Source organism: Dromiciops gliroides, chromosome 3 (assembly GCF_019393635.1).
Source record: "Dromiciops gliroides isolate mDroGli1 chromosome 3, mDroGli1.pri, whole genome shotgun sequence".
NCBI classification, from domain to species: domain Eukaryota; kingdom Metazoa; phylum Chordata; class Mammalia; order Microbiotheria; family Microbiotheriidae; genus Dromiciops; species Dromiciops gliroides.
In genome coordinates this window covers 61,165,122-61,190,019 of record NC_057863.1, presented here as the reverse complement: position 1 = coordinate 61,190,019, position 24,898 = coordinate 61,165,122, and the positions used below count along the sequence as shown (strand labels likewise).

General features: G+C 36.4%; 1 protein-coding gene across 1 annotated transcript in view; it reads left to right on the top strand.

Moving 5' to 3' along the window:
* Nucleotides 1–24,898, top strand: part of NYAP2 (neuronal tyrosine-phosphorylated phosphoinositide-3-kinase adaptor 2) — a 338,177-nt gene that overhangs the window by 237,694 nt on the left and 75,585 nt on the right. Inside the window, 1 exon segment of the mRNA XM_043997634.1 lies at nt 19,037–19,246. Coding sequence (XP_043853569.1) covers nt 19,037–19,246 — 210 coding nt within the window.

Here is a 24,898-nt window from a genome sequence, read left to right as displayed (position 1 = left end):
TCATGAACAATAATAAATTTATAATTATAATCAAATCTTTTTTTTTTTTTTAAATGACAGACCCTAGCTTCTGAAACCCTGATTTGGATAGAGCATCTAGTTTTGGTTCCTTGTGAAAGCATAAACATTACACAGTGTTTTATGGAGTACAAAGCACCATCCTCAAAAACCCCAATGAGTTGGTATAACAAACATTACTAGCCCATTTTATGTCTGAACAAACTGAAGCTAAGAAGTTTCAAGTGCTTATTCAAATAGTAAGTGCTGAAGCCAGGGGTTGAGCCCAGCCAGATGTCCCATGTCTGAGTATTTTAATGCTAACCAAATCCATTGTCATTGTCCTATGAGTGATCCTAATCACTTTTTCCATTCATTTATAATAACTGAGATTTATGAGAGTATTCTCTTGCTCTAAAATTAATTTGAAGGTGTTCAATAATGGAGTTGACAGGCATATATCCATAATGGGATTTCCTGGTCCCTATGATGATTTTAGATGGAGGTGGGTCTTTGGAATCTTTGATCATACTATGAAATATGGACATAACCACTGACACTTCAAGAGCAGAAAGGATAATTCTTTATTAGATTCAAGTGACTGGGCTGTTCCCAAGATGATTTGATTGGGTGGGACTCCTTAAGAGAACAGATTTTTGTTATAGGAGTTGCCTTTTTTTTTCTAACCTATTGAAAAAGAGCATACAAAATAGTTTCGGGGCCTTTTTGCTTTCTCTCTTGTACTTTTCCTCCAAAGAACAATGGGGGGGGGGACAGGGGTAAGTAGCTAGAGAGGAAATTTATCAAGACATGCTACCCCCTCTAGGGGGTGAACACTAAACAACTTCCTAGGAACAAAAGTACTGGGGAAATACATGGGCTAATGAGTCACACAGGAATGTAACACTAATAAAAAAGATTTTATCAGCCCAAGAGTTGGTAGCACCTCGGGAAGCCCTGAGCCATGGGCTCCCTAGCTGCTATATGGGACTTAATCAGTTTTTAAGACTAATTAGACTTATTACTTAAGAGAACCATAACACTAACATCGTCAAAATTCCTTGTGTGCTTGGTCAGAGTTTGGAAATTCTTATCTCTCTTTGCATGGTGAACTTATAAAATAGTTGGCCATTGTTCATAACAATGACAAACATGTTCTCAGAGTCATATCTATCAAGAAGGGAATTACATAGTTTTCTTTTCTTGCCACATATTAATTTTTTAGTGTCTGCCTGTCTATTATTCCTTAAAGTAATACTGAAGCCTTCTTCCATCTGCTGAAAAATGATTTGTATTTTAATTAAAGTCAATCACACCTGTGCACATATTTGACTGCCCACACACCTCCTACCTACCCATGAAGAGACTTGTCTTCCTTTCAAAGTTTAAAACTAGGGAACTATGGCATTTTTAATTAAAAGCAGAAAACAGTGACAACATGGGTGACTGTCTCAAAGGATTACTATAGCTCTAATGTCCTATGAATTTTAAATTCATGGCATGCCTCACCCTCCCTCCCAAATGATCTTCTGGCCACATTTAAAGGCAATAACAACTACAAAAAAGCAATTAAAAAAATCAATTTGGATAATTTGATTGAACTTGTCCTCATGGAGTGACAATGATGTTCATGGATGCAGTTAACTTCCTTTGGATCCTATGGACTGCTTGTTTCCTTTCTATCTGTGAGACAGCCTAACTTGGGGTACTAAGTAACAGAATGGTGAGTCATCCTTAGATTGCCATCTACCTGCTATCTTTTTTTTTTTTTCAGTGAGTCAATTGGGGTTAAGTGACTTGCCCAGGGTCACACAGCTAGTAAGTGTTAAGTGTCTGAGGCCGGATTTGAATTCAGGTCCTCCTGAATCCAGCGCCGGTGCTTTATCCACAGTGCCACCTAGCTGCCCCAAATTGGGGGGGGGCGGGGCAATGGGGGTTAAGTGACTTGCCCAGGGTCACACAGCTAGTAAGTGTCAAGTGTCTGAGGCCGGATTTGAACTCAGGTCCTCCTGAATCCAAGGCCGGTGCTTTATCCACTCTGCCACCTAGCTGCCCCCCCACCTGCTTTCTTAACAACTTTTCTTGACCCAGAAAATAAATATATGGTTTTGCATGATGATTGACTTTGGACATGTTTTTTTTTTTTTTTTAGTGAGGCAATTGGGGTTAAGTGACTTGCCCAGGGTCACACAACTAGTAAATGTCAAGTGTCTGAGGCCAGATTTGAACTCAGGTCCTCCTGACTCCAGGGCAGGTGCTTTATCCACTGCACCACCTAGCTGCCCCTGTACATGATTTTTAAACATGATCTTTGTCAATAACTTTGGTCTCTTCCACCTGCAAATGCAGAAGTGATAACAACACAAAGAAATGAGTCATTCAAGTACAAAATTCAATGTATATAAATGACAAGTAACAAAATGGACTTGATTTTTATCTTATTGCTTATTTATCCCCCTGCCTATTCTTATGTGTAGGGGTGTGTGTGTGTGTGTGTGTGTGTGTGTGTGTGTGTGTGTGTGCGCATGTATTTAGAGGGGGAAATAGGGGTTGTAAAAGGGGAGTCAGGCAAAATGTGAAGTAATAAAGTACCTGGCTAGCCCATGAAAAGGACAATATGTTTTAAATCTAAACATAATGAATATAGCTCAGAATTTGGCCTCATGGTGATGGAGTTGATGGTGATGATAACTCCCATTTTTGTATGTTACAAGTTTTACAGAAGAAAGCCATAATGATAATAGGCAAATGTACGATGACACTTAAAGGTTTATTACAATCCTATGATGTCAATAAAACAATTAAATTTAGTCCCTCTGATCTAGATATGGAAACTGAAACATAGAGAGACTTTGGACACAGTTGGTAAGTGTTAGAGTTGGGAAGTTGGGATTGGAATCTAGTTTCCTTAATTCCAAGGTCAGTGACTTTTCTGCTATACCAAACTATAAAAATTACAGGATCTCAGAATGTCAAAAGAGGGACTTTCATCTGATATCCTCCTGTGGTAGACTATTTCCTAATAAATGTAATGAATTACTAATGAGAAAACTAGGGTCCATTTTATCTTTTGTGACTGAAGGGAAAAGATAAACATTTATATAGCATCCACTATGTGACAGACACTTAGTAGATGCTTAATTCTTTTAACTTGATCTGACGCCATCTCTTGTTTTGTCATGGACTCTTCTCCTACTGATAGATCTGATAAGTGATTTTTACCTTGTTCTCTAATTTGTTTATTAAATTGAAGAAAGTGAAACCTGCTTTCCACAGAAATTTGATGGCTTTCCTCAAATCTTGACGCTTTAGTGCAAAGTTACTATATGCCTTTCATGAAACAAGATAAATTTCCCAGATCTTGTCCCCACTCAGGCTCCAACATGAACCAGTTTGGACTAACCAGTGCTTAAGGTCTCTTCTAATTCTAAATCAATGAATCAATCTATTATCCTGTCAGGGAGAATCTCTAGAGAGGTGACTTCCAGAGGGGGCATCAAACAGGGATTAAAGCCAATATAGTGCAAAAGCCCATTAGAGGCAAAAGATCCAGTCCAGAACACTTGAACTTGGCAGTACATATTCTGCTACTTCTCCCCTAATGGAAATGGAAGACCTAGCGCAACATGACCTTGCCATTTGTTCTCTTCCTCTTTTCCTTATGTAGCTATTTGAGTTTTAAGACAGTCTGGTGCCTTGGATTCCCCAAACCACAATATACTGTGATTTTGATACTTGGATTATAAATTATACTCACTGGTCTCAAGTCTATACTCCATGGGTCCCAAGCCAAGGTTCTTCTTCAAAATCCATGACACCTCCATAAGTGTGTGGCAAAATCAGATGCATTCCCATCCAGGTGTTCCAGTTCACTATACCTCATTAAGTTGGTTCCAAAGGGAAGAGGGGCTGATACTTCTGAGACTCTACTGTTCATGATACGAGGGAGAAAAGCTGTATGTAGTTCATTGAGCAGTTGAAATCTTTTGTTCACTTCTGATACTATCTGGATTCAGCCCCTAAATCCTAGGCTTATTACTGATTCCTATCAGTTAATAGCGAAGTGTAGATTTAGTTTTATATTTTTTGTGTCTGGGATTTAGACAGCTGTTAAGCCATTTTTGACATCGCTTTTGTTTCTTTTGTTAAAATTTTCTCCTCCACTACCCTTACAAACCTCACTTTTGTGGTTCTTAGACTTGGGCCCACAAACATTCCCTATGCAAGTTATCTCAGCTTTGAAGATCCATCAGGGATAAATGATTTTTTCCCCCTGTATTCACTTTGCCTATGTAGATCAAAACCCTTCTGTGCCTTAGGTGTCTGACCAAAAAAAAAAAAAATCATTACCTTGTACTAAACCTCTCTGAACATAGAAATGCTGGTCTTTCATACAACTAGGCTCACAATTTATCTCCAGATCAGTATTCCAACTTGCTAGGACATGGCACATGCATATTGAATATTTTTTAAGACTCCAGCTACCTACATGTCATAAGTGAAAAGTTTCCTTGATGATAAAATTTTAAAACTTCCTGACATTACAACAAGGTCAATAGCCTATGAAATTTGTATTAGCCTTACACTTTCCAGCTTCTTGGACATTTAAAAAATTCTTACTCTTTTTTCAATGCCATTGGGCTTTTTTAGACACAAATGCTTCCACGTAATGAATACAATGTGACTTTTGATTCTACTTTGACTTAATTCTTTACATGATGCTCAGTGTATCAGTTTACTTGGTTTAATAGAGGCAGTTAACCTCAGAGGCACCAGGAAGCATGGGGTAGGGTGGTGGTGAAGGGTAACTTGTTGCACTTGGAGTCTATCATAATTAGAATTCAAATCCTAATCCTTCTTCAGATGCAAACTAGCTGTATGACCCTAGACAAGTCCACAAAACTGTCTCAGCCTCAGTTTCTTTCTCTTTAAAATGGGGAAAATAAGAATAATTAATAATCTAAAAATTAATGGCCAAACAAAAATTAAGGACCAAATGCAAAATTTAAAATGATATGTAAGCCCTAGCTGTTATAAACAATTAATTTTCTTCCATATTTGTACAAGGAATTGGTGGGAAAAAAGGCAATATGAAAACCAAAGGATATGAGATAAAAGATATTAATAAAGAAAATCAAAGAAAAGGCCAATGAGATAATGATGATGATAATAAAAATGAGTGACTAAATATATTACATATAGAATTATATATATAGAGAGAGAGAGACTTTCAAAGTTTACAAAGCAATTTACAAATATTACCTCATTTAATCTTTTTTTAACCTCTATAAAAGATACACACATACACACACACACACACACACACACATATATGTATATATGTAGGTACTCTTTTTTTCTTTTTTGCAGGGCAATGAGGGTTAAGTGACATGCCCAAGGTCATACAGCCAGTAAGTGTCAAGTTTCTGAGGCCAGATTTGAACTCAGGTCCTCCTGAATCCAAGGCCAGTGCTCTATTCACTGTGCCACCTAGCTGCCCCTGTATATACTCTTAAGTACAATTGTATTAAATACTTTTGTCTTCCTTTTGTACATAATGTGTCTTTTGCATGTGTGTGCTTTAGATGAAAGTCCACTTCCAAACTCCTGATACTCCCCACAGAAGTTTTCAATTCTGTACAATTTCAGGGATGCATGTCTCAGATCTCTCTTTCCTGTGCAAAACTGATGAGTGTTCATGAGTTGAAGTAGCCATGACCTAGATATTTGGTACAAATAGTAATGGCACATTTCTGTGTACATGAAAACTTCCTCACAGGCTGCAGACTTGTGACTGGAGTCACAGGGATTGGGCAAGTGTCCATTGGGAAGAGAAGGCTTGGTCAGGGCATCATTGTCAGTGAGTTCTGGGAAGCTGGAGGAGGCATTGGAAGCTCCCGTGTACTTCATTTAATCTTTACAACAGCTCCATGAGGTAGATGCTTTTATCATCCCCATTTCACAGAGGAGAAAACTAAGGTTAGCTGGTTAAATAACTTGTTTCAGTTAGTATCTGAGATTAGATTTGTAATTAAGCTCTCATGGCTCCATGTCAGGATGGTCAGAGCTTTATATAATGACTATTATTATTTTACCGTAGCCCTGGTTCCCTTTCATCGAGTCATGTCTGTATTATTGTCCATGTATCTCACAAAGGAAAAGGTAATCGATGTTTTTGAGCCATCTTTCTTCTCTCCCTAGGGAAGATGACTTTTATTTAGACCTTAATATATGTTGGGTTTTTTTTTTTTAAGAGGACAAATTTTCATTGTAATAGATTCCCTTTTTCAGTAGTGAAAGAAAAAAAAAGTGAATAGTGTCAACACAATGAAATTCTCTCTCTCTCTCTCTCTCTCTTCACCACACACATACACACACACACACACAGAGTTTTCATTTACTTATATCATAAAATTTCAGAGCTAAGAGGGCCTTAGTCTTTATCTAGTCTACCACTTCCATTTTATAGATACAGATACTGAGGTATCTCAAAGTCACCATGGTAGTGCCTACTATGTGTTAGTCACTGTGTTAAGCTCTCTACAATGAAGTCTCCTTTAATCCTCAAAATAATGGCAGGAGGTAGGTGCTATTATTATCCCTATATTACAGTTGAGGAAATGGGAACAGGCAGAAGTGAAGTAACTTACCCAGGGTCACACAGCTAATAAATGTCTGAAGTCAGGTTGATTTGATTTGAACTTTGGTTTGATCTTCCCACTTCCAAGCTTGGTGTTTTATCCACTGTGCCACCCAGCTGTTGGGAGCTAGGAGTAAAACGCTTCTCCCTTGTCTCATAGTTCAATACTCTCCATCACTCTATACTGCAGGACAAACATCAGTGTGTATCATAAGTTATTTGATTAACACCAATTAAAACATGAAACTGGGAATTCAAAAGTCAGGTCTAACTATTAGCAAGAAGCCCCTGCAAACAATATGCTTGTACATCTGTGTCTAGCAAGCTACACTTTTCTCAGGACGCTGTTATATTCTTTGTACATTTTTTTTTTTTGGTCAGGGCAATGAGGGTTAAGTGACTTGCCCAAGGCCACACAGCTAGTGTCAAGTGTCTGAGGCTGGATTTGAACTCAGGTCCACCTGAATCCAGGGCCAGTGCTTTATCCACTGTGCCACCTAGCTGCCCCCTACCCCCTTATATTCTTAAAATTTCTTGAGCATCCTCCAAAGTGTAAATTATGCCTTTCCATATTCACTATATTAGAAATGAAAATACCTTTGTATCATTACAAAAATATATTTGATCTTTAGGACTTTCTGCCAGTGTCCCCCAAATCCTCAGTGGTCCCTTTGAGAACCACTGCTCTGGAGCATCCCCACCACATGGTTAGCCTGTTCATTGAGTCACTCGGCATAATTTGTGAGCAGAAATTTCTTTCTTTCTCTTTTTTCTTTTTTTGGGTGGAGCAGAAATTTCTATACAGCACATCAGTGTCACTTAGATTTCAGATTCTATTGAAAGCTTTGCACATGTACAACCTACAAGGTTGTGAAAGCTTTCCCTTTACAAAAATTGCATGGGTCAATTATTTAAGAATTATGTGCACTCTGGGAGATTTTTCAGTCATTTTCCTCTCCCAAGTGTGAAGACCTGGGCCTTAGATTGCCTTTACCTCAATGAATAGCATCATCCCACCTAGAGAAAGAAAATTACATGGGGCAGGGCTTGAAGCATTAGCACGGTAACATAGGGATTGGTGCTCCAGTGAACTCTGGCCATAAACATTTAGTGTGATGAATTATAGCTAGATATTTGCATTTTCATACACTATTTTGGAGTAAAAAAATAATTGTTGAACAATAAGGATGCTTTCCATAATGACGTTCAGTTTCAAAATGCAGACTTTTCAGCTCTGACAATGGAGTAGTTGTTGCATGAATTTTGAATATCACCTCACCTTTATTTCTCTCAATCAATGACTCTTGACATCAGACTGAGATTATATGATCTGTTTATATTTTTTAAAAAAATTCAAAATTATTGCCACTTTCATGGAATGGTATATATTATTTTTAATGGAAAACTTTTCTTCAGCTGGTAAATAATTAGAAGTGCATATGAAGTGGGGATGGATTTAATTGATCAAGTTGATTGTGAAGCATCCCAAAGAATTACAAGACTCAGTGACTCAGTTTCTAGGTTTTATTAAAAGACTCAGGAGGACCTGAGTTCAAATCCGGCCTCAGACACTTAACACTAACTAGCTGTGTGACCCTGGGCAAGTCACTTAACCCCAATTGCTTCACCAAAAAAAAAAAAAAAAAAGACTGTGATGACCACAGGGAGAACACCCCAAAGGAGAAAGGTGTCTTGGTTAGGGAGATGAAAATGGTTATATTTATAGTGAAAAATGTAGATTACTTCCTCATTATCCTAATCTCTTCCTTGTGGGAGGTTCACATCCTATTTTGGTATTCCTGGAGTCCTAAGATAGCCTCCAATGTGGGTACCTTTCTCACTAGGGGTCTGTTTTGGGAGTTTAAATGTCATAAGGTGAATTTAAGGACATATTTGGTCTTTCTACTCATATTCCTAAAACATGCTTAAACTTGTCAGACTCCAAGAGTCTCTCTGTTTAGAAAATCTCTTTACTTTAAGACCAGGTTTCTAGGTACAATTTCTGTTTCCTGTCATCCAGGAATATTAATCCTTGGCTACTGTTTAAGCTTCTGTTGATTCTGTTGGTTGATAGGGACTCAAACCCTCTGGTTACTCAGGTCTTAGTTTCTCTGTTAACCCTTTTTAGCTACTGAGAACACAATTCTTAGTTTATTTCTTTTGTTGTTGTTTTTGTTTGTTTTGGCAATGGGGGTTAAGTGACTTGCCTGGGGTCACAAAGCTAGTAAGTGTCAAGTGTCTGATGCTGGATTTGAACTCAGGTCCTCCTGAATTCAGGGCCAGTGCTTTATCCATTGTGCCACCTAGCTGCCCCTCCCCAATTCTTTTCTAAGATAAACATCTCCATTCATTCCAACTCATCTTTTTGTATGAACTAGAGGCTTTTCATCATCCTGGAAGACTTCCTCTGGACACTTTCCAGTTTATCTTTCCTACACTGTGACAATGGGAAATGGATACAAAACTCCAGATGCATGTCTCAAGTTACCTTGAAACAAGACGATGGGATACCTGGAGATAATTCAGAAGAATCATACACTCAGGTCATTTCTTTGCTGATATTTAGGACTGACCTACAAGAGAAGTTGTACAGGCTCATTAGATATTAGATAACTCCTAACTTGGGTTTCTAGGAACCTGATGCTGCCCAGTGTTGGCCTAAGTATAACAATGACCTGTTCTCTCTGGTCACTAGACTCTGGGAATTTTCTAGCTGTCTTCCAGGTTAGAATGTTCTGCCTCTTCCTCTCCACCTATTGGCTTCCCTGGTTTCCTTCAAGTTTTAGTTAAAATCCTACCCACTACAGGAATCCATTCCCAACCCTGATTAATTCTTTTGCCTTCCCGCTCAATTATTTCCTAGTAATCTTGCATATAGCTTATTTGTATATATATATACCGGGCAGGGCAGCTGGGTGGAGCAGTGAATAGAGCACAGGGCCTAGAGTCAAGAAACTGAATTCAAATCCAGCCTCAGATTCTTACAGGCTGTTTGACTTTGGGCAAGTCACTTAACCCTATTTCTCTGAGCTTCCTCATTTGTAAAATGAGCTGGAGAAGGAAATGGCAAACTACTAGAATATCTTTCTGAAGAAAACCCCTTAAGGGGCCATAAAGAGTAGGTCATAATTGTAACAATTGAACAACAGATGTATTTGCTTGATGATTATCTTCTTCAGTAGATTGTGAGCTCCTTGAGGGCAGGGACCACCTTTTATCTCTTTTTGCATCCCTAGAATTTAACAATGCCTGATAAATAGCATGTTTAAATAAATAAATATTCATTTACTGACCTGTTACTTCCAGCTTTTCACAGAAAGGCCAGATTCCCACTTGTTTCTGTAAACAAAGTGACTACATAAAGGGATGTTTTTTTCCACTCATACTTCACCCTGGGACAGGAGTGCAAAGGCTGCTGCTGGCAAGGCTACTGCATGGGGAAGGAGAAAGCAAGTCCAGATGGGATAGCAGTGTATTCTCTTCCACCATATGCTAGCATCTCATCTGCACTACTTATTATCACTTAAAGACATTTCACTGTTGCTTCGAAGCTATTAAGAGACTGCAAATGTAGTTAACACCTAAATCCATCTACCTAGGTCAAAGTTGTGGTCACCAAGCCCTAGTTTGGGCTCTGGTTCTATTTATCTAGACAGGGTCTGGGAAGAACCTTGTGACAGGCTGCCATCCAAAGCCCAACATAGCTAATTGCAGAAAGACCCATCAACAACAGATTGGACAACAGGTGATGAATATTTTTGACTGCAATAACTCATATAAAACTAAGATTCAGATGGGTTATAAGCTACATGGGGCAGCTAAAGTAAGTGGTACAGTGGATAGAATGCCAGTTCTGGGGTCATCATCTTCCTGAGTTCAAATCTGGCCTCAGACACTTACTTGCTGTGGGACCCTGGGCAAGTCACTTAAATTCCCTTGCCTCAGTTTCCTCATCTATGAAATGAGTTGGAAAAGGAAATAGAAAACTACTCTTGTGTCTTTGCCAAGAGAACCCAAATGGTGAATCACACAGAGTCAGACACAACTGAATAACAAGGAGCTATTCTATAGGTCTTTCCCTGCCTGTCTTTCTATAAAACTAGCTTTGTGACTTGAAAGCTCCCTATTTTAACCAGTGTTACATTTTGTTAGAATTCATTCCAATAATTCAACAAATATGTTAAAAGTCTGCTGTGCACATGGTACTCTGATAGATACCAAGGAAGAAAAACACATATTAGTTTCTTATTCAAGTGTCTTATGTTATACATACTAAGAATCAATACATATAGAAGAGAAGATGGTGCTCTCAAAAGATAGGGTCTGTTTGGTTTTTATACAATTAAATAAGAGGTGAAGGCCACTATTAAGAGGGAGGGGTCAGTGTTGCTACAACACAGCTTTAGGAATAAAGGTTTAGAATGTCTCTGGGTACTTTGATAAATAATCATTCATGTCTTCAAGCGACAATGATTATTATGCATTAGTGAGGGTCCAGTTGACTTTAGATAAGAATTTGTAGCAGACCTACCAGACCTACTCAGAAGGGTTATTTGACTTTATCAGGTAATATTCAGGAGCCTGTGAATATGAATGGAGAAAGCAAAAGGTAAAGTAAAGTAGCAATGAGGTTTAACAAGGAATGACTGGCAATAGGATAATGAGGGTACAGTGCATAGCTGACTTGATCAACCATAGGGTTAAGATTAATAGTAATAACTTAAATGTATTGTGATGAACAAACTTAGTTGCTGAGAAAAGATGATAAGATCCATTTAACTCCTCTCTGGGATAGTAGAATTCTGTGGGAATATAATGTTGCACATGGAGTCAGGTATAGTTTGTAAGTTTTGCTTATTTTTGTTTATTTTTTAAATTTTTTTACAGGTTGGGTTCAATGTGGGAATAGGGTGAATGGAGACATATAAGATGAAGTTTCAAAAGGAAAGAAAGTCCAAGGGGTTTTCAAGGAGCACAATGAAACCAGAGAGGAGATATGGACTATGAGGGAATATGTCTAATATGAATAGATAAGAGAGTACTGTGGAGATAGGAGTAGAAAATATCTTTTAATTCAGCAGATTTCAAAGGGGATAAAACCAGAGAATTTGCTCACTCAAACAAACCAATCAATTGGAGTCCCTCCCCTCAGTGTTTTATGTTGATTGAGTGGGAAGAGAGGGAAATGCAATGATATCAGATTATATATACCTCTTCAGATGGTGGAGCTTGGGTTATAGATATTGAAAAGGACTTCTCTACAGTTTCATTTCAAGACAATGGACAAAGAGGCACAAACTGAAGGCACCTTATAAATGAGACAAGGATCAGCAATGGATTGATACTCATATAGAGGTACTTATGACTAACTTAGGGTCACAAAAAAACAATATGTATCCTAGGAAGGAGTTGAAACCAGGTCTTATTGACTCTCATATTAGATCTCTACCCATTATACCACGCTATCTAGATAATAGAAATAATTAGTTAAAATAAGACAACTGATTGACTTCCTCTGTTCAGTGGTCAAGCCCAGTGTGAACTCTAGGGCTCTGCCCTTCCTAACCCAAACCTCCATTGCCCTATCCTAAGGTGTTTCTCCATCTGAAACTTTCCATCTTGAGATCATAGAGCATTCTCGCTCTCTCGCTCTCTCTCTCTCTCTCTCCAAACTGAATCTATCTTTTAAAAGTTGGCTTAAGGGCATCTTTCCCACTGCTTGATATGGAAAAAGCATTGTGAGCCTTGCTCCAGTGGGCAAATTTCCAGTCATTTCTCTTCTTTCCAGGGTTTGAATGAAATAGAAACACATCCATTGACTGAAGTAGTGAAGGAAATAAAACTCTCTGACTTTTTCTTTCTAAGCTGGTTTTTCTTTTTCTTATTCTAGCAACTCTTAATCTTTAAGCTTGTAAAAGTGAGCTTTCGTAGCAGGCCTAGGAAAAATGACTGGGCACCTTCTTTGTTTCCTGCTGTGCTTCCAAGTCGCTGATAAATATCACTCAATAACAATGATTTGGACCACAAAATGTGCTGCTGGAGATTATAGTCCAATCCAATCTGATTTTCATTTTTGAGCTTTTATTAGTTTCCCAATAACACTGTATTGAAATACCTCAAAAGAAAGTGATGTATAAATCAGGGAGATCTAGACCAACATCCATGAAATTTGTCTTCTCCTCAATCTCGCGGAATTATTTGTACAAGTTATAGAGATCCTGAACCTGTGTGAAAGTTCTGAAAAAGGCAAATGAGGTTATCTATTAAAGTTCAGACCAGATGCAAAAATTCATTTAGATGGATAGGTGATTCCCAAGGGACATTCCTATATTTTCCACAAATACCAGGAGGTGTCATATACACATAAACATACATATACACATATATAGGAACACACACATATACATATATGTACATACAGAAATATAGGTATAATACACATACCACATTTGCAAATACATACATGTGATGCATATTATGTATATATTATATGTATAATATACACATTACATGTGAATGTGTGTGTATACAAACATACACACACACACATATATATATATTTGTGTGCATGTGATCCTAAGCAAGTTACTTATCCTTTAGCTACTATCTCTATAACACTATTAGTCAATTGTTGATACTTTTCTCATTTCTGAATTACTTTAATTTTATGCCTTTTCTCTACTATCTTGATATGAAGCTGTAGGGCTAAGTCTACACATACATATAAATACATATACATATACACAGTGGATATAGAATGCTGGACTTGGAATCAAGCAGACTTTTATTCAAATCCTGCTTATGATATGTGATAGCTAGGTGGCACAGTGGATAGGGCACTGAATTTGGGAGGACCTGAGTCCAAATCTCACCTCAGACACTTTTTAGCTTTGTCTACTTGAGCAAGTCCCTTAACCACAATTGCTTCAAATATTCATGTCCATCTCCAGTCATCCTGATATATGTCTTGCCACTGGACCCAGATGGTTCTAGAGGAGAGAGTGAGGGTGATGATTTTGCATAGTCCTCTGTAACTTAAATCAATTAATTCCCAGTCTTGACCTCCTAAAGTCATGGTCCTCTTGGAGAATGAAGGACAAACAACAATATGTGACCTTAAACAAGTGATTTAATTTCTCTTATATAGTGCTTCAAAGGCAGGGTGGACTTACATTAGTGTATGTTGTCCTTACTCTGGAAGATTCTAAACCACCAAAATTAAAGATTCTTAAGGTAGTGGGAGGAAGAGAAAATTTGAAGATTTTATCCTATTTAAGGTTAAATAAAATGGATTTTTAAAAAATTAAATAGGCATTTAAAAAGATTCTAGGTGGTATGGGTGGCTCTGATTAGAATTCATTTCATAGTAAATAGAGCTAGGTTGGGAAATAATAGTGATTTTCATTTATATAACACATTAGATTTTTTTTCTTTTTTTCTTTTCACATCAGGGTTAAGAAGCAAAAGCTATTAGATTCTCACGCTACTCTTGGCATTTTTATGATACTACATATTTATATTTCATGCTTAGTGTGATATTTTTCAGCAATAGTTTCAGGATTTCAGATCATAGGACTTAAATTGTTCTATGCATGGATCAATATGGATGATAAATTTCTATTACTTGAGTTCTGGGGCATCTCTACCCAGCAAGATCAATCAGAAACCAGTTTGCAAAGTCATTTTGATCCTTCCTTCGATGTAAGAATTTGTCAGGGAATAAGTGAACTCGTTAGTATGGAAAATATCTGATGTGGAATTCTGGGATACCTTCCATCAAAGCAGATTGTGAACTGTCAGTGACCTGAGGCACAGAGAGATAACATTACTTGACCACACAGCTAATATGTTTCAGAGTCAGAGTTTGAATCAAGATCTTCCTGTCACCAAAGGGACTTAGAGACTTTTTAGTCCAACCTTCTTCATGGAATGGAAACTGAGGCCCAGTGTGCTTAAATATGTTACCCTAGGTCACAGAGAAAGGAAGAGGCAGATTGAGGTTTCAAACACAAATCCTTTGAATCCTATTTATAGCTTTTTTTTCCTTTTTATTCCTTCCAGGTCCATCACCTGGATAGTCTACTGAAAATATCTTTTGATTCAATGGATTAATTCATACTACACATGTAGCAATGTGATTTCTTACACAGAAAGGTAGTACAGTTTGCTTTTTTTCTATGTTATCTTTAGAAAGCACACATGTGGCTCAGTGGACAGAGTGCTAGACCTGGAATCAGGAAAACATGAGTTCAAATCAGTATGCAAACTCTGGGAAAGACATTTAATCTCTATCTTCCTTAGCTTCCTCAACTGAGGATATTTATATTTACCTCCCAGTGTGGTGAGATTAAATGAGATATTATTTGAATATGTGTTTGGTTAGAACTCTAAGGAACATGATGCCCCATCCAGGATAAGCTGGTCATCTGAAATCTCATCTTCATTCTGTTTGATTTAGCTTTGGATATTTAACATGTTCCCAACTCCCCCAGCTTCCTCCTACCTCTTATTGGATGGCTGGAGTGTGGAGTACTATAACTCCTCCCAAACAACCCCATGATAGAGGGCTGGATCAGGAATTTCCAACTTACTCTCCACTTTTCTATCCCACACTTGTTTCCAGCACCAGGTTGTTGTTCTCTCATTATGTTGTCTTCTCCCACCAGATTATAAACTCTTTGAAGTCAGGGGCCATCTTTCTTTTTTCTTATTTTTATCTCTAGAAGCTAGCAGAATCCCTGTCACACTGTAGGTGTTTTTACATGTTTATTGAGTGAAATCAAATTGAATTTTTATGTGCTTTGCAAATCTTAAAGCACTAAATAAATGCTAGCAATCATTAAATGTCCTTACATTTAAGTGCGTGATGACTCATCAATGTGGATTGATGAAAATGCTTTTATACCAGAAGTCTAGAGACCTTGGGCTGTAGTTTTGGTTCTGCCACTAAACAACTAAACAGCCTAAGACAAATCAATTCAACTTTCCAGGCCTCAGTTTCCTAATACATACAATGAAGGAGTTCTACTAAACTGTCTCTAAGGTCCCTTCCATCATGAACATTCCATAATCCCATGACTATAATATCCATTTTATCAACCACTCCTATCACAATGCTTCAGTTATCCTAATAATGCTGTTCTTTTTATTCAATTAATCAATTTTAATTGCCTTTCATCATTTCCATTTTTCAGTGGTTGGAATAAAACGGAGAAACTTTGATCCTTCTGATTAAACCAAAAAGGACGTAGAAGATAAAATTTAGAGGAATCATTTGCATCAAGCAATGAGCACAAATGCTGGTCAACCCCCAGAACCGTGGTCGTTTTGATCCCTACTGTGCTATGGACAATTAAAATACATCTTCTGTAACTAAGGGATCCCTGTGTGTGACCATGAAATTTCAAGTGGTAGTTGCAGTTACAAATCACAAACATAAAAGCCTCTTACCCAAATCATGAAGCTGTTTCTAGAAGTAATTGACTGATGTGGCAAATGAATCCTTTTGGATGTTGGAAACTGGAGCAGCATTTCATGGGACCTCTTTCTGTTTATTCAAGATTGTTTGGTTATGTTAACAAATAATGAATGATCCTCTCTCTAAAGCAGCCATTTCCCTCTCTGGTTTCTTGCTTAGCATGGCATTTACAAGGTTCCCTGCTTTACATGAGGATAAATTGTGGTATGATTTTCAAGGAGATGTTAAATGGAAAAGGATAAATTTTGAATGATAGATACTACCATTAGACTTTAAGATGAATGCAATAAAATAGAAGATACAATCTATTAGATATAATTGCCATTTCAGGAAAAAAGATAAGCCCCATGATTTTTAGATTTTTTGATTTTCAAAGAACTCTACAATTATTTCTACAATTTTTATTTAAGAAATTTCTTGTTACTACCAATGATTTTGTTTTTGTTTTTGCTTGAGACTGAACCAATTGTCATAAAAATAGATTTCAACCATCCCCCAAATTCCTCTGAACAGATTTCTTCTAAATTGCAATGTGCTATGTCAAATATATTCTTCATAAGCCTATATGACTTCCATTTTTATCTATTAAGAGGTATTCCAAATACTTTAAAGTTCATTTTGAGTGGAAAACAAATCTTATGTAAATGTGCTATAAATCATAAATGTAACCTTATTTATTCTGCTTATAAAATTGCAATGTCCTCATCTCATAGATTTTAAATAACTACTCTTCATTTAGAAAATAGCAATGAAAATAATAACAATAATAGTAATGTCAATGAGGCCTAAACTTGATTGTACTATATTTTTATTTCTCTTGCTTAACTTTCTCTAAGGATACTTGCCAAACTTCACAGCATACTAACCTTAGGGACGTGAAATTAAAAAAAAAAAAGAGGAAAAGAGACTTTTTTTTCTGTGCTATATTTAGGTTTTGTTTTGTTAGACTTGAGACTTAAGTGACAAGCCCATGGCATGCATAGGAAAGCAATTAAATTAGAACAAAGAACATAACTAACAGTGGGTTAACCTGAACTTTATCAATTGAGTCTCATATTTAAGGATGGTCTGAAATTCCAGTGATAATTATGGAACAAATGTTGTTTTAAAACTAACTCTAACTCTCTCTCTCTCTCTTCCCTTCCTTCCTTCCTTCCTTTCTTTCTTTTTCTTGGCCAAATATTCATTCAGGACTGGTATCTGAGGAGAGAGGAATAAAACTTTTGAAAAATATATAATTACATAAACTATATAGCTAATAAGTGTTGAAATTTAAATAACAGGATTGGAAAAAATAACTAGTGTCTCAAAGATCTATTGAGAATCTGGTAGATGATCTAGAAGACCACAGATTGCTTGTTAAGCTTAGAGGGAAAAGCATTTAGAAACTGTACATTTTCATTGAAACTCAGTAAATGGCATAGAAAACTCTGATGTTCTTTTCTGATCCTACATTTTCTTTGGCTTAAATTCATGAAGGAGACAAAGATTTGTAATAAGCTCACAGGGAGATGGTCAGAATAAAATTTAAGGGCTTACACAATGAATAAGAAATGATAAAATGCATTAATAGTTACCATCTAGTCTAATCTCTCTATTTTATAGATGAGTTACCTGAGACCCATAGAAATTATGACGTGCCCATGATCACATAACTATATGGTAGTAATATTATGATTTTATAGAACTGCTGAAGGACTTTGGGACAGGCAAGCCAAACTTTATATTACTAATAAGCCAAAAGTAACTTCCAAGAACATTTCAAAGTAATTTTACTCCTCAGATCTATATTTTTAATTGCATAGGGGAGTTAGAATGAAACATACTTCCTATGCCCCAATAGCATTGGCTATGTCTCAACAAAGAATTGAAATGAAAGCAGTATGACTTTCTCCTCGATCCCTTAATTAGCTTACTTAGAAGACAGCTTTTCTCTGTCTCCTTTGCCAAGCTTCTTTGACACAACCTACCTATCATAGGGAACAAAGAGGAGCTACTAATCATGCATGTCCTTGGGCTATAGCACACATGGGAAGAGACCAGGATATCTAAACATTCCTATGCATGTTCCATGGGAACGGCTCCAATCCCACCAAACACTATATATTGATGAATCATCTTTAAAAAATCTGTATGTCTTGTCTCCATTACGTTGCAAAAGCTCCAAATTTTAATTAGGGTCTGTCTTAACCCCAATATGTAGACCTCAAACATTTAGATCTTATTTTAAAATGGATACTAGCTAGCTAGCTAGAACATTAATCAATAGCTTAGTGTATTTCAGACCCTGTGCTAAGCATGATAAACATATAAAGAAATAAGAAAAGCCCTACGCTCAAGGACTTTAAATTCTAATGGGGGGAAGACAAAAAAAAATTAGGAGGGAATGAGAAAGGAGAAAAAAGGGTAACTGCTGGGTCCAAGCCTGCTGACAGAAAGGTAGTGAAACCTGGAAAGTGAATCCAGCCAAGGAGTGAATTGAACATAGCTAAGGCCACATCATGAGCTATGGTTCAGCAAGAAACATCAATCAGACTAGCAGGCTTCAGGGCAGAGGCAAAGAGGCATTTGGTGGGAGACATGGGGTAAGGCTGCTAATAAGGAATTAGAAAAAAAAATTCTACACTAAGGAAAATATTAATTCTTTTATTCTAAAGACAAAATTGTGTTTATAAAATATTTCAGTCCATAATCACAGAAAAGTCATCTCAGGTGTTGTGAAATTTAACAATGTCATTCGCCACGCCCCAATAATAATCTTCTCCAATCTTTCCTTAATCTCTTAAAAATGATGCTAAAATACCTTTAGAAATTCATATTCTAGGATTAAATTACTTTTTATAGTATTTTGGTGATCCTGCTCTTTTCATTTTGTAAAAATATTCCTTTATCATTTAATATGAATTATGTTTATCTTGTAGAACCAACAGATGAGCTGAAGATAAGAAGCCACAGTACAGAACCACTACCAAAGTTGGAAAACAAAGAGAGAGGCCATCATGGGGCATCTTCCTCTAGAGAGCCAATAAAAGCTCAGGAATGGGATGGAACACCAGGGCCACCAGTAACATCCAGTAGACTGGGAAGATCATCTGTTAGTCCAACCTTGTTAGCAGGAAACAGCAGCTCAGGTAAAATGTAATAATTAACTTCATTAACTTAACTTTTGATAAGTGGTTATTGTGTTCTCATGAACTGGTTTCACAAAATGGTGGCTTCAAAAATCAAGCATAAACTTCTCTGGCTTAATTCAAAAGCAGAAAAGATTTATCCATTCACATTTCTTTATTGTACTCACTGTGGGGGTGGGGTGAAGAGAAGATGGTAAGGTGTGAAATGATGATTTCTTTGACTTGAAATACTCCTTAATCAATGATTTAGCTTCCTTCCACTAATGCTAATCTCACAACCATCTGCGCTCTGAGTTTTTGAGAGGTTACATTATTTGCCCATTGTCAGAGAGCTATTTTTTATCAGAGACTTGTCATCAATCCAGATTTTCCTTATTCAATTGCCAGGCCTATAACAAATAGTTAAACTTTGTCTTATACGGTTATATGTTTAGGACAAAATAAAATCATTGAACTGGCCTATTTGATAAGTTATCTTCCAGGATTCCATTATTATTATTTGAAAATATCTAGAGAAGGACCCTAAGATGAGTTGTATACATCCACTATGGAGTACATATAGGTCACACAGATGAGTGGTAGTATTCTATTTTACTTATCAGTTAAATATTTTAATATGACAAATTATAAACTTAAAACCATTGGAAGTTGAAATTTAAGACTGGGGAATGTAATTGTGGAATTTGAGCCTAAGCACTCTGGTTCTGATTTCTTTGTTCTTCCCATTGTACCACATTGCTTCTCTCCCATATCTGAGCTCTGCCCAAATTTTCTGGCATAGCTTTTGAAAACTTAGCCTCTTCTGTGCCATAGTAAGGCACAGATATAGAATCATACTAACTTATATGTGTATATGTATGTGATATATATATATATATATGTGTGTGTGTGTGTGTGTGTGTATGTGTGTACATATATGTGTGTATGTATATGTAGTTTTGCCTAATTATAGTTGCCCATTTCCAAATGGATATGAAATGACATAGGAGATTGAACATGAGCAAAATAAGACTGTTAGGGATAAAAACAGAATGGAAATGAATAAAGAACAGGGAAAGTGTGGATGTAACCAGGCTCCTGAGATTAACTAAATACTAAAATTGTGTACTGAATTTGGCTCCACATTTCCTGGCAACTAAGACAGAAGGAGATAAAGCTCTTAAATAACTCAAAATTAGATTTCCCATTCTCAAATTTAAACTCCCAATGCTTTTAAGTTGACGATTTGTCATATTAAAATACTTAATTGATAAATAGAATTGAACACAGATATAAAGGACATCATATGTTTTCTTTGAAGTGATGAAAATAACACACTGGACCCATGTAGAGTTAGGAATGAAAATAAACAACAATTAAGCAAAAACACTCCCTGCTGCTCTCAGGTTTCTTCTCTTTCAGCCTGACAAAGCTCTGAAGAAATGATCAGTCTCTTAATGTTCTTTTCAAGTGAGATACTCATTTTCGGAAGCAATTAACGTGAGTTCATTCTGTGATTCCCCTTGACTGTGATAGAAGGTTGAGCTGAGTGACTCTTCACTCCTATTGAAAGGATGCTTGGAGAAGTACCCATGCAAGCATTTTCTTAGGCTGAAAATGCAACTTAAGGCATTGCCTTCTTCAATATTTCAAAAGATAGGTGTTTTCATTGATGGTGATTTTCCTTCTGATATTGTTGTTAGTATCCCTTACCAGATGGAAAGATTAATTTCTGTGCTACTCCAAAATCCCAATACTTCATAGGCCATCCATTGTGGTGAGCTAGTAACTTAGGTAATATAGTCCTTGAACAAGTATGTAAGTGACTTTTGCTTGAAAAATTTTCAGTTTGTTAAGATCTTTAAGAGCTTGTACTTCACTGACACAGTCTTTGGAAGTTAGGGTCTCCTCTACTCCAAAACAATGACTGGGAATAGTCATCATCTACAGGGGCTAGATAACTGGACTTGGAGTCAGGAAGACCTGAATTAAATCCAGGCTCAGATACTTATTAGCAGTATGACCCTGGAAAAGTCATTTAACTTCTATTTCCTTTAATGAACTGAAGAAATGGAAAACTACTCTATCACCTTTGACAAGAAATTCTATGGACAGAATCAGCATGTTATGGTTTACAGGGTCATGAAGAGGTAGACACAACTGAATGACTGAAAGACTGATAGGCTAAATGATTCAGATGACCTCTTAGGTAAAGAACATCATTCTGGGTTTCATAGAAATAAATAAGGATCTTAAAGGCTTTGAGAGTAAATAGTCTGCAACAAGGAACTAATGACTAAGGGGGACAGGAGGATTTCCTGCATGTTTTATTTTTTCATGAGTTACTATATGCAGTGGAAGCATTGTGCTAGACAGTGAAGATGATCAAAGATGATAAAAAAATATCCAATTACAAAACAGAGTGATCTAGTGAAAAAAATCATTGAATTTCAAGTAAGAGATATCTGGTTTCCAACTTGATCCCTTTTGCAAGCCATTTAGAGCTTCAGTGTCCTCATCTGCTGAAAAGATGGACAATGACTGGGAATAATCATCACCTACAGTGTCTAGAGCACTGAGTCTATAGTCAGAAAGACCTGAGTTCAAATCATGTAGCTCAATGAGGATGAAATTTTCTTTGACATTCTATTCATATATGTAAAAATATGTATATCTACTGATGGGATATTAATCATGCTAGAGATAGAAGATAAAGTGATTGAATATAAAGGAAACTGAATTCGGAGCCAGAGGACCTGGGGCCATATCCCAGCTTCTGCAATTATTACTGTAACTATATCCCCTTAATCTAGTTGCTTAGCCTCTCAATGTTGGTTGAACAGGATCATATCTCTAAAGCAAGAAGTGAGCCCAGAGGTATTCTAATCTAACTGCCTCATACAAGTGAGTGAACTGGAGAACATAGAAGGTACCCAAATTTCCAAGGTCACAGAGATAGTAAATGGCAGAGCTGGAATTCAAAGTATATGATTCCCCATTTAGCACTCATTCTGCTTCTCTAGACTGCCTCCTTTGGTCTCTAACTTCTTTCTAGTCCTAAATTTATGTTGCTATAACACAATTCTACAGTATGTGTACCAATTGTCCTGTTCTGCTGACAAAAGCCCAGATTTGTAAGCAAGATAATGGTATTTCTTGCAACATTTATATTTTGCTAAACAGCTAGAAATGTGACCACAAGTGAATTAAATATTATAAATGCTTATGGCTGTTCTCATAAGAAATTCAAAGAGACATATAGTTATTTGAAGAAGTAAGAATTTAGATGAAACTTACCTCTTCTTTTTTCAGTATACTATCTGAACAACCTATTCTTTTTGTGTATATTCTCATCTCTGTACTAGTTCTTTTAGTCTTATTTGTAAGACTAATTCTCCCATGACATGTTCAAGTGTCAGATAAAAATAGCTCCCCTTCAGGGAAAGTAATGAATGAAATTTTTTTTGAAGAGAACAATTATTTTTGTTATTTTTCTTTATAGTCACATTATCTTGCTCAAATGTTTTGGTTTTTTAAAATGAATTCCATTTTATAGAATTAAATTTCCAGAACAAAGAATTAAATATAAATAAATTGTCCTTTATATTTATATTCAATTTTATTTATCAATTAAATCTGCATTTATTTGGAGAAGTGCTCTTTCTAGAGAAATATAATTTAATAATTTTCTATATAGGCAAAATTCCTGGTGACTCAGAGTTCTAATGTTGACACAAAATGTCCCAAAGACTTTGTCTATTGGTATCTATAATCATACAGGGCATTATTGCTTCGTGGAATCTTTAAAATCCTAGTAATATGAAAATTGCAAGACAATTATAATGGCCACATTTATGCCTTGCCAACATGCATATTTTGAGAAGGAAATAAGGAAAATAATTTCCCCTAAATGTAAATAAATTGACCAACAACTGTACATTGAAAGCCTATTGTGTGTCCAGACCTAAGCTGTATCACATTGCAGAATCTTCCAAAATAATAACTCCTTGATATAGAATTTTATTAATAACAACAAAATAGGCTTTAAATATTATCATTCACATCTTATAGAAGTACTCCTTGAACTTCAGAGGTGTTAAATAACTTGGATATGATTACGATGCCACTAAGTGTTAGAGCCTAGAATTGAACCCTGATTCCCAGATGCAATGATCTGAGTTACTTTTAATTTTCTTCTTTCTCTATTTCCCATTATACCTTGCCAAACCAAAGAAGTATAAAATATAATACTTGTTGTCTTTGAAATACATTTTAGATAATGGTTTAAAGAGAATTAGTCAATGGGTGTCTTCATTGTTTTTACCAGAAAGGACACTGATTAAAATTGAGGTAGGGAGAATGAGTTAACAGAGTCTAGTTCTTAATCTCCCACCTTCTTCTTGGGCACTGTCTCTCCTCCACTTGCCCCCATTCAAATCTAACCTTTGTGTAAGACACTCAAACAGCAATATGAGGTAGGTAAGTAGGTGCTAAGTCCTCATTTATCAATGGTGCTTATGGGCAGCTAGGTGGTACAGTTGATAGAACACTAGCGCTGAAGTTGGAAGGAAGTGAGTTCAGATCTAACCTCTGACACTTACTAGCTAGATGACTATAGGCAAATCAGTTAACCCCAATGCCTTAAACATCTAGGGCCATGTCCAGTTGTCCATCTTACCACTGGACCTAGATGGCTCTGGAAGAAAGAATGAGGTTGGTGACTTTGCACAGCCCTCCCTTACTTAAATCCAATTCACTGCAAGTCATGACCACCCCAATGTGCTGGTCTTCTTTGAGGACAAATAACAAACACAAACAATAACCAATGGTGCTTAAACCAGATTTGAAACTTGATAGTGAACTATAAATATGAGATTTTCACAAATTTCTCAAAATATGTTGACATTCACAGATTGATACCTTTACATAAGAAGTTTCCTTACTTAAGGTACATCTCAGTAATTTCCCAATAGATTCATCAACCTTGCCAATGATGTCTATATAGTTTTGTGTGAGTTTTCTTTAGTAACTAAAGGTGATGATTTGAAATTTGTAAGGATGAAATAGGATCAACATCTTTGTATAGTTAATTCATTCTTTCTTCCCATGAAAACAGTGGAAGGGCAGCATAATTCATATCAATATGGCATAAATAGTATAATTAGTTAGATAATCTGCAAAGCTGCTGTGTTAAGAACATGTGTGGATGACAGTAGAGAGATAATTCTAATTGAAAAGTAACCATTAGGAAGTCTAGGGATATGATTTTAGGTAGGATAAAGGCAGATTATGGAAGACTTTGAGATCTAAGCAATGTATTATTGAAAGATAAGCAATTTTTAAACTATTTGTATATAATTCACATTCAAGTATGCACATAAATAAACATACACTATGTATATGTGTCTGTCAGAAGATAAACATGCATCTACATATGTAGTGATACATCTCAACTTACTCTGCTGACCCAATACCAGGTCTTCACATCTCAGTTGGCTACATCTTCACATCAGGGATAAAAGCAAGTTCCTGAGAGGCAGTGGAGTTTCTAATGCTATCTACTAGAGCTCCCTTTCTAGTATATTACCCAAAATTATTCCTGGTGATGAGCACTCTACTATTAGTTAACTAATTGATGGTATCTTTACAAAGGCATGTATACTGAGCAGATAT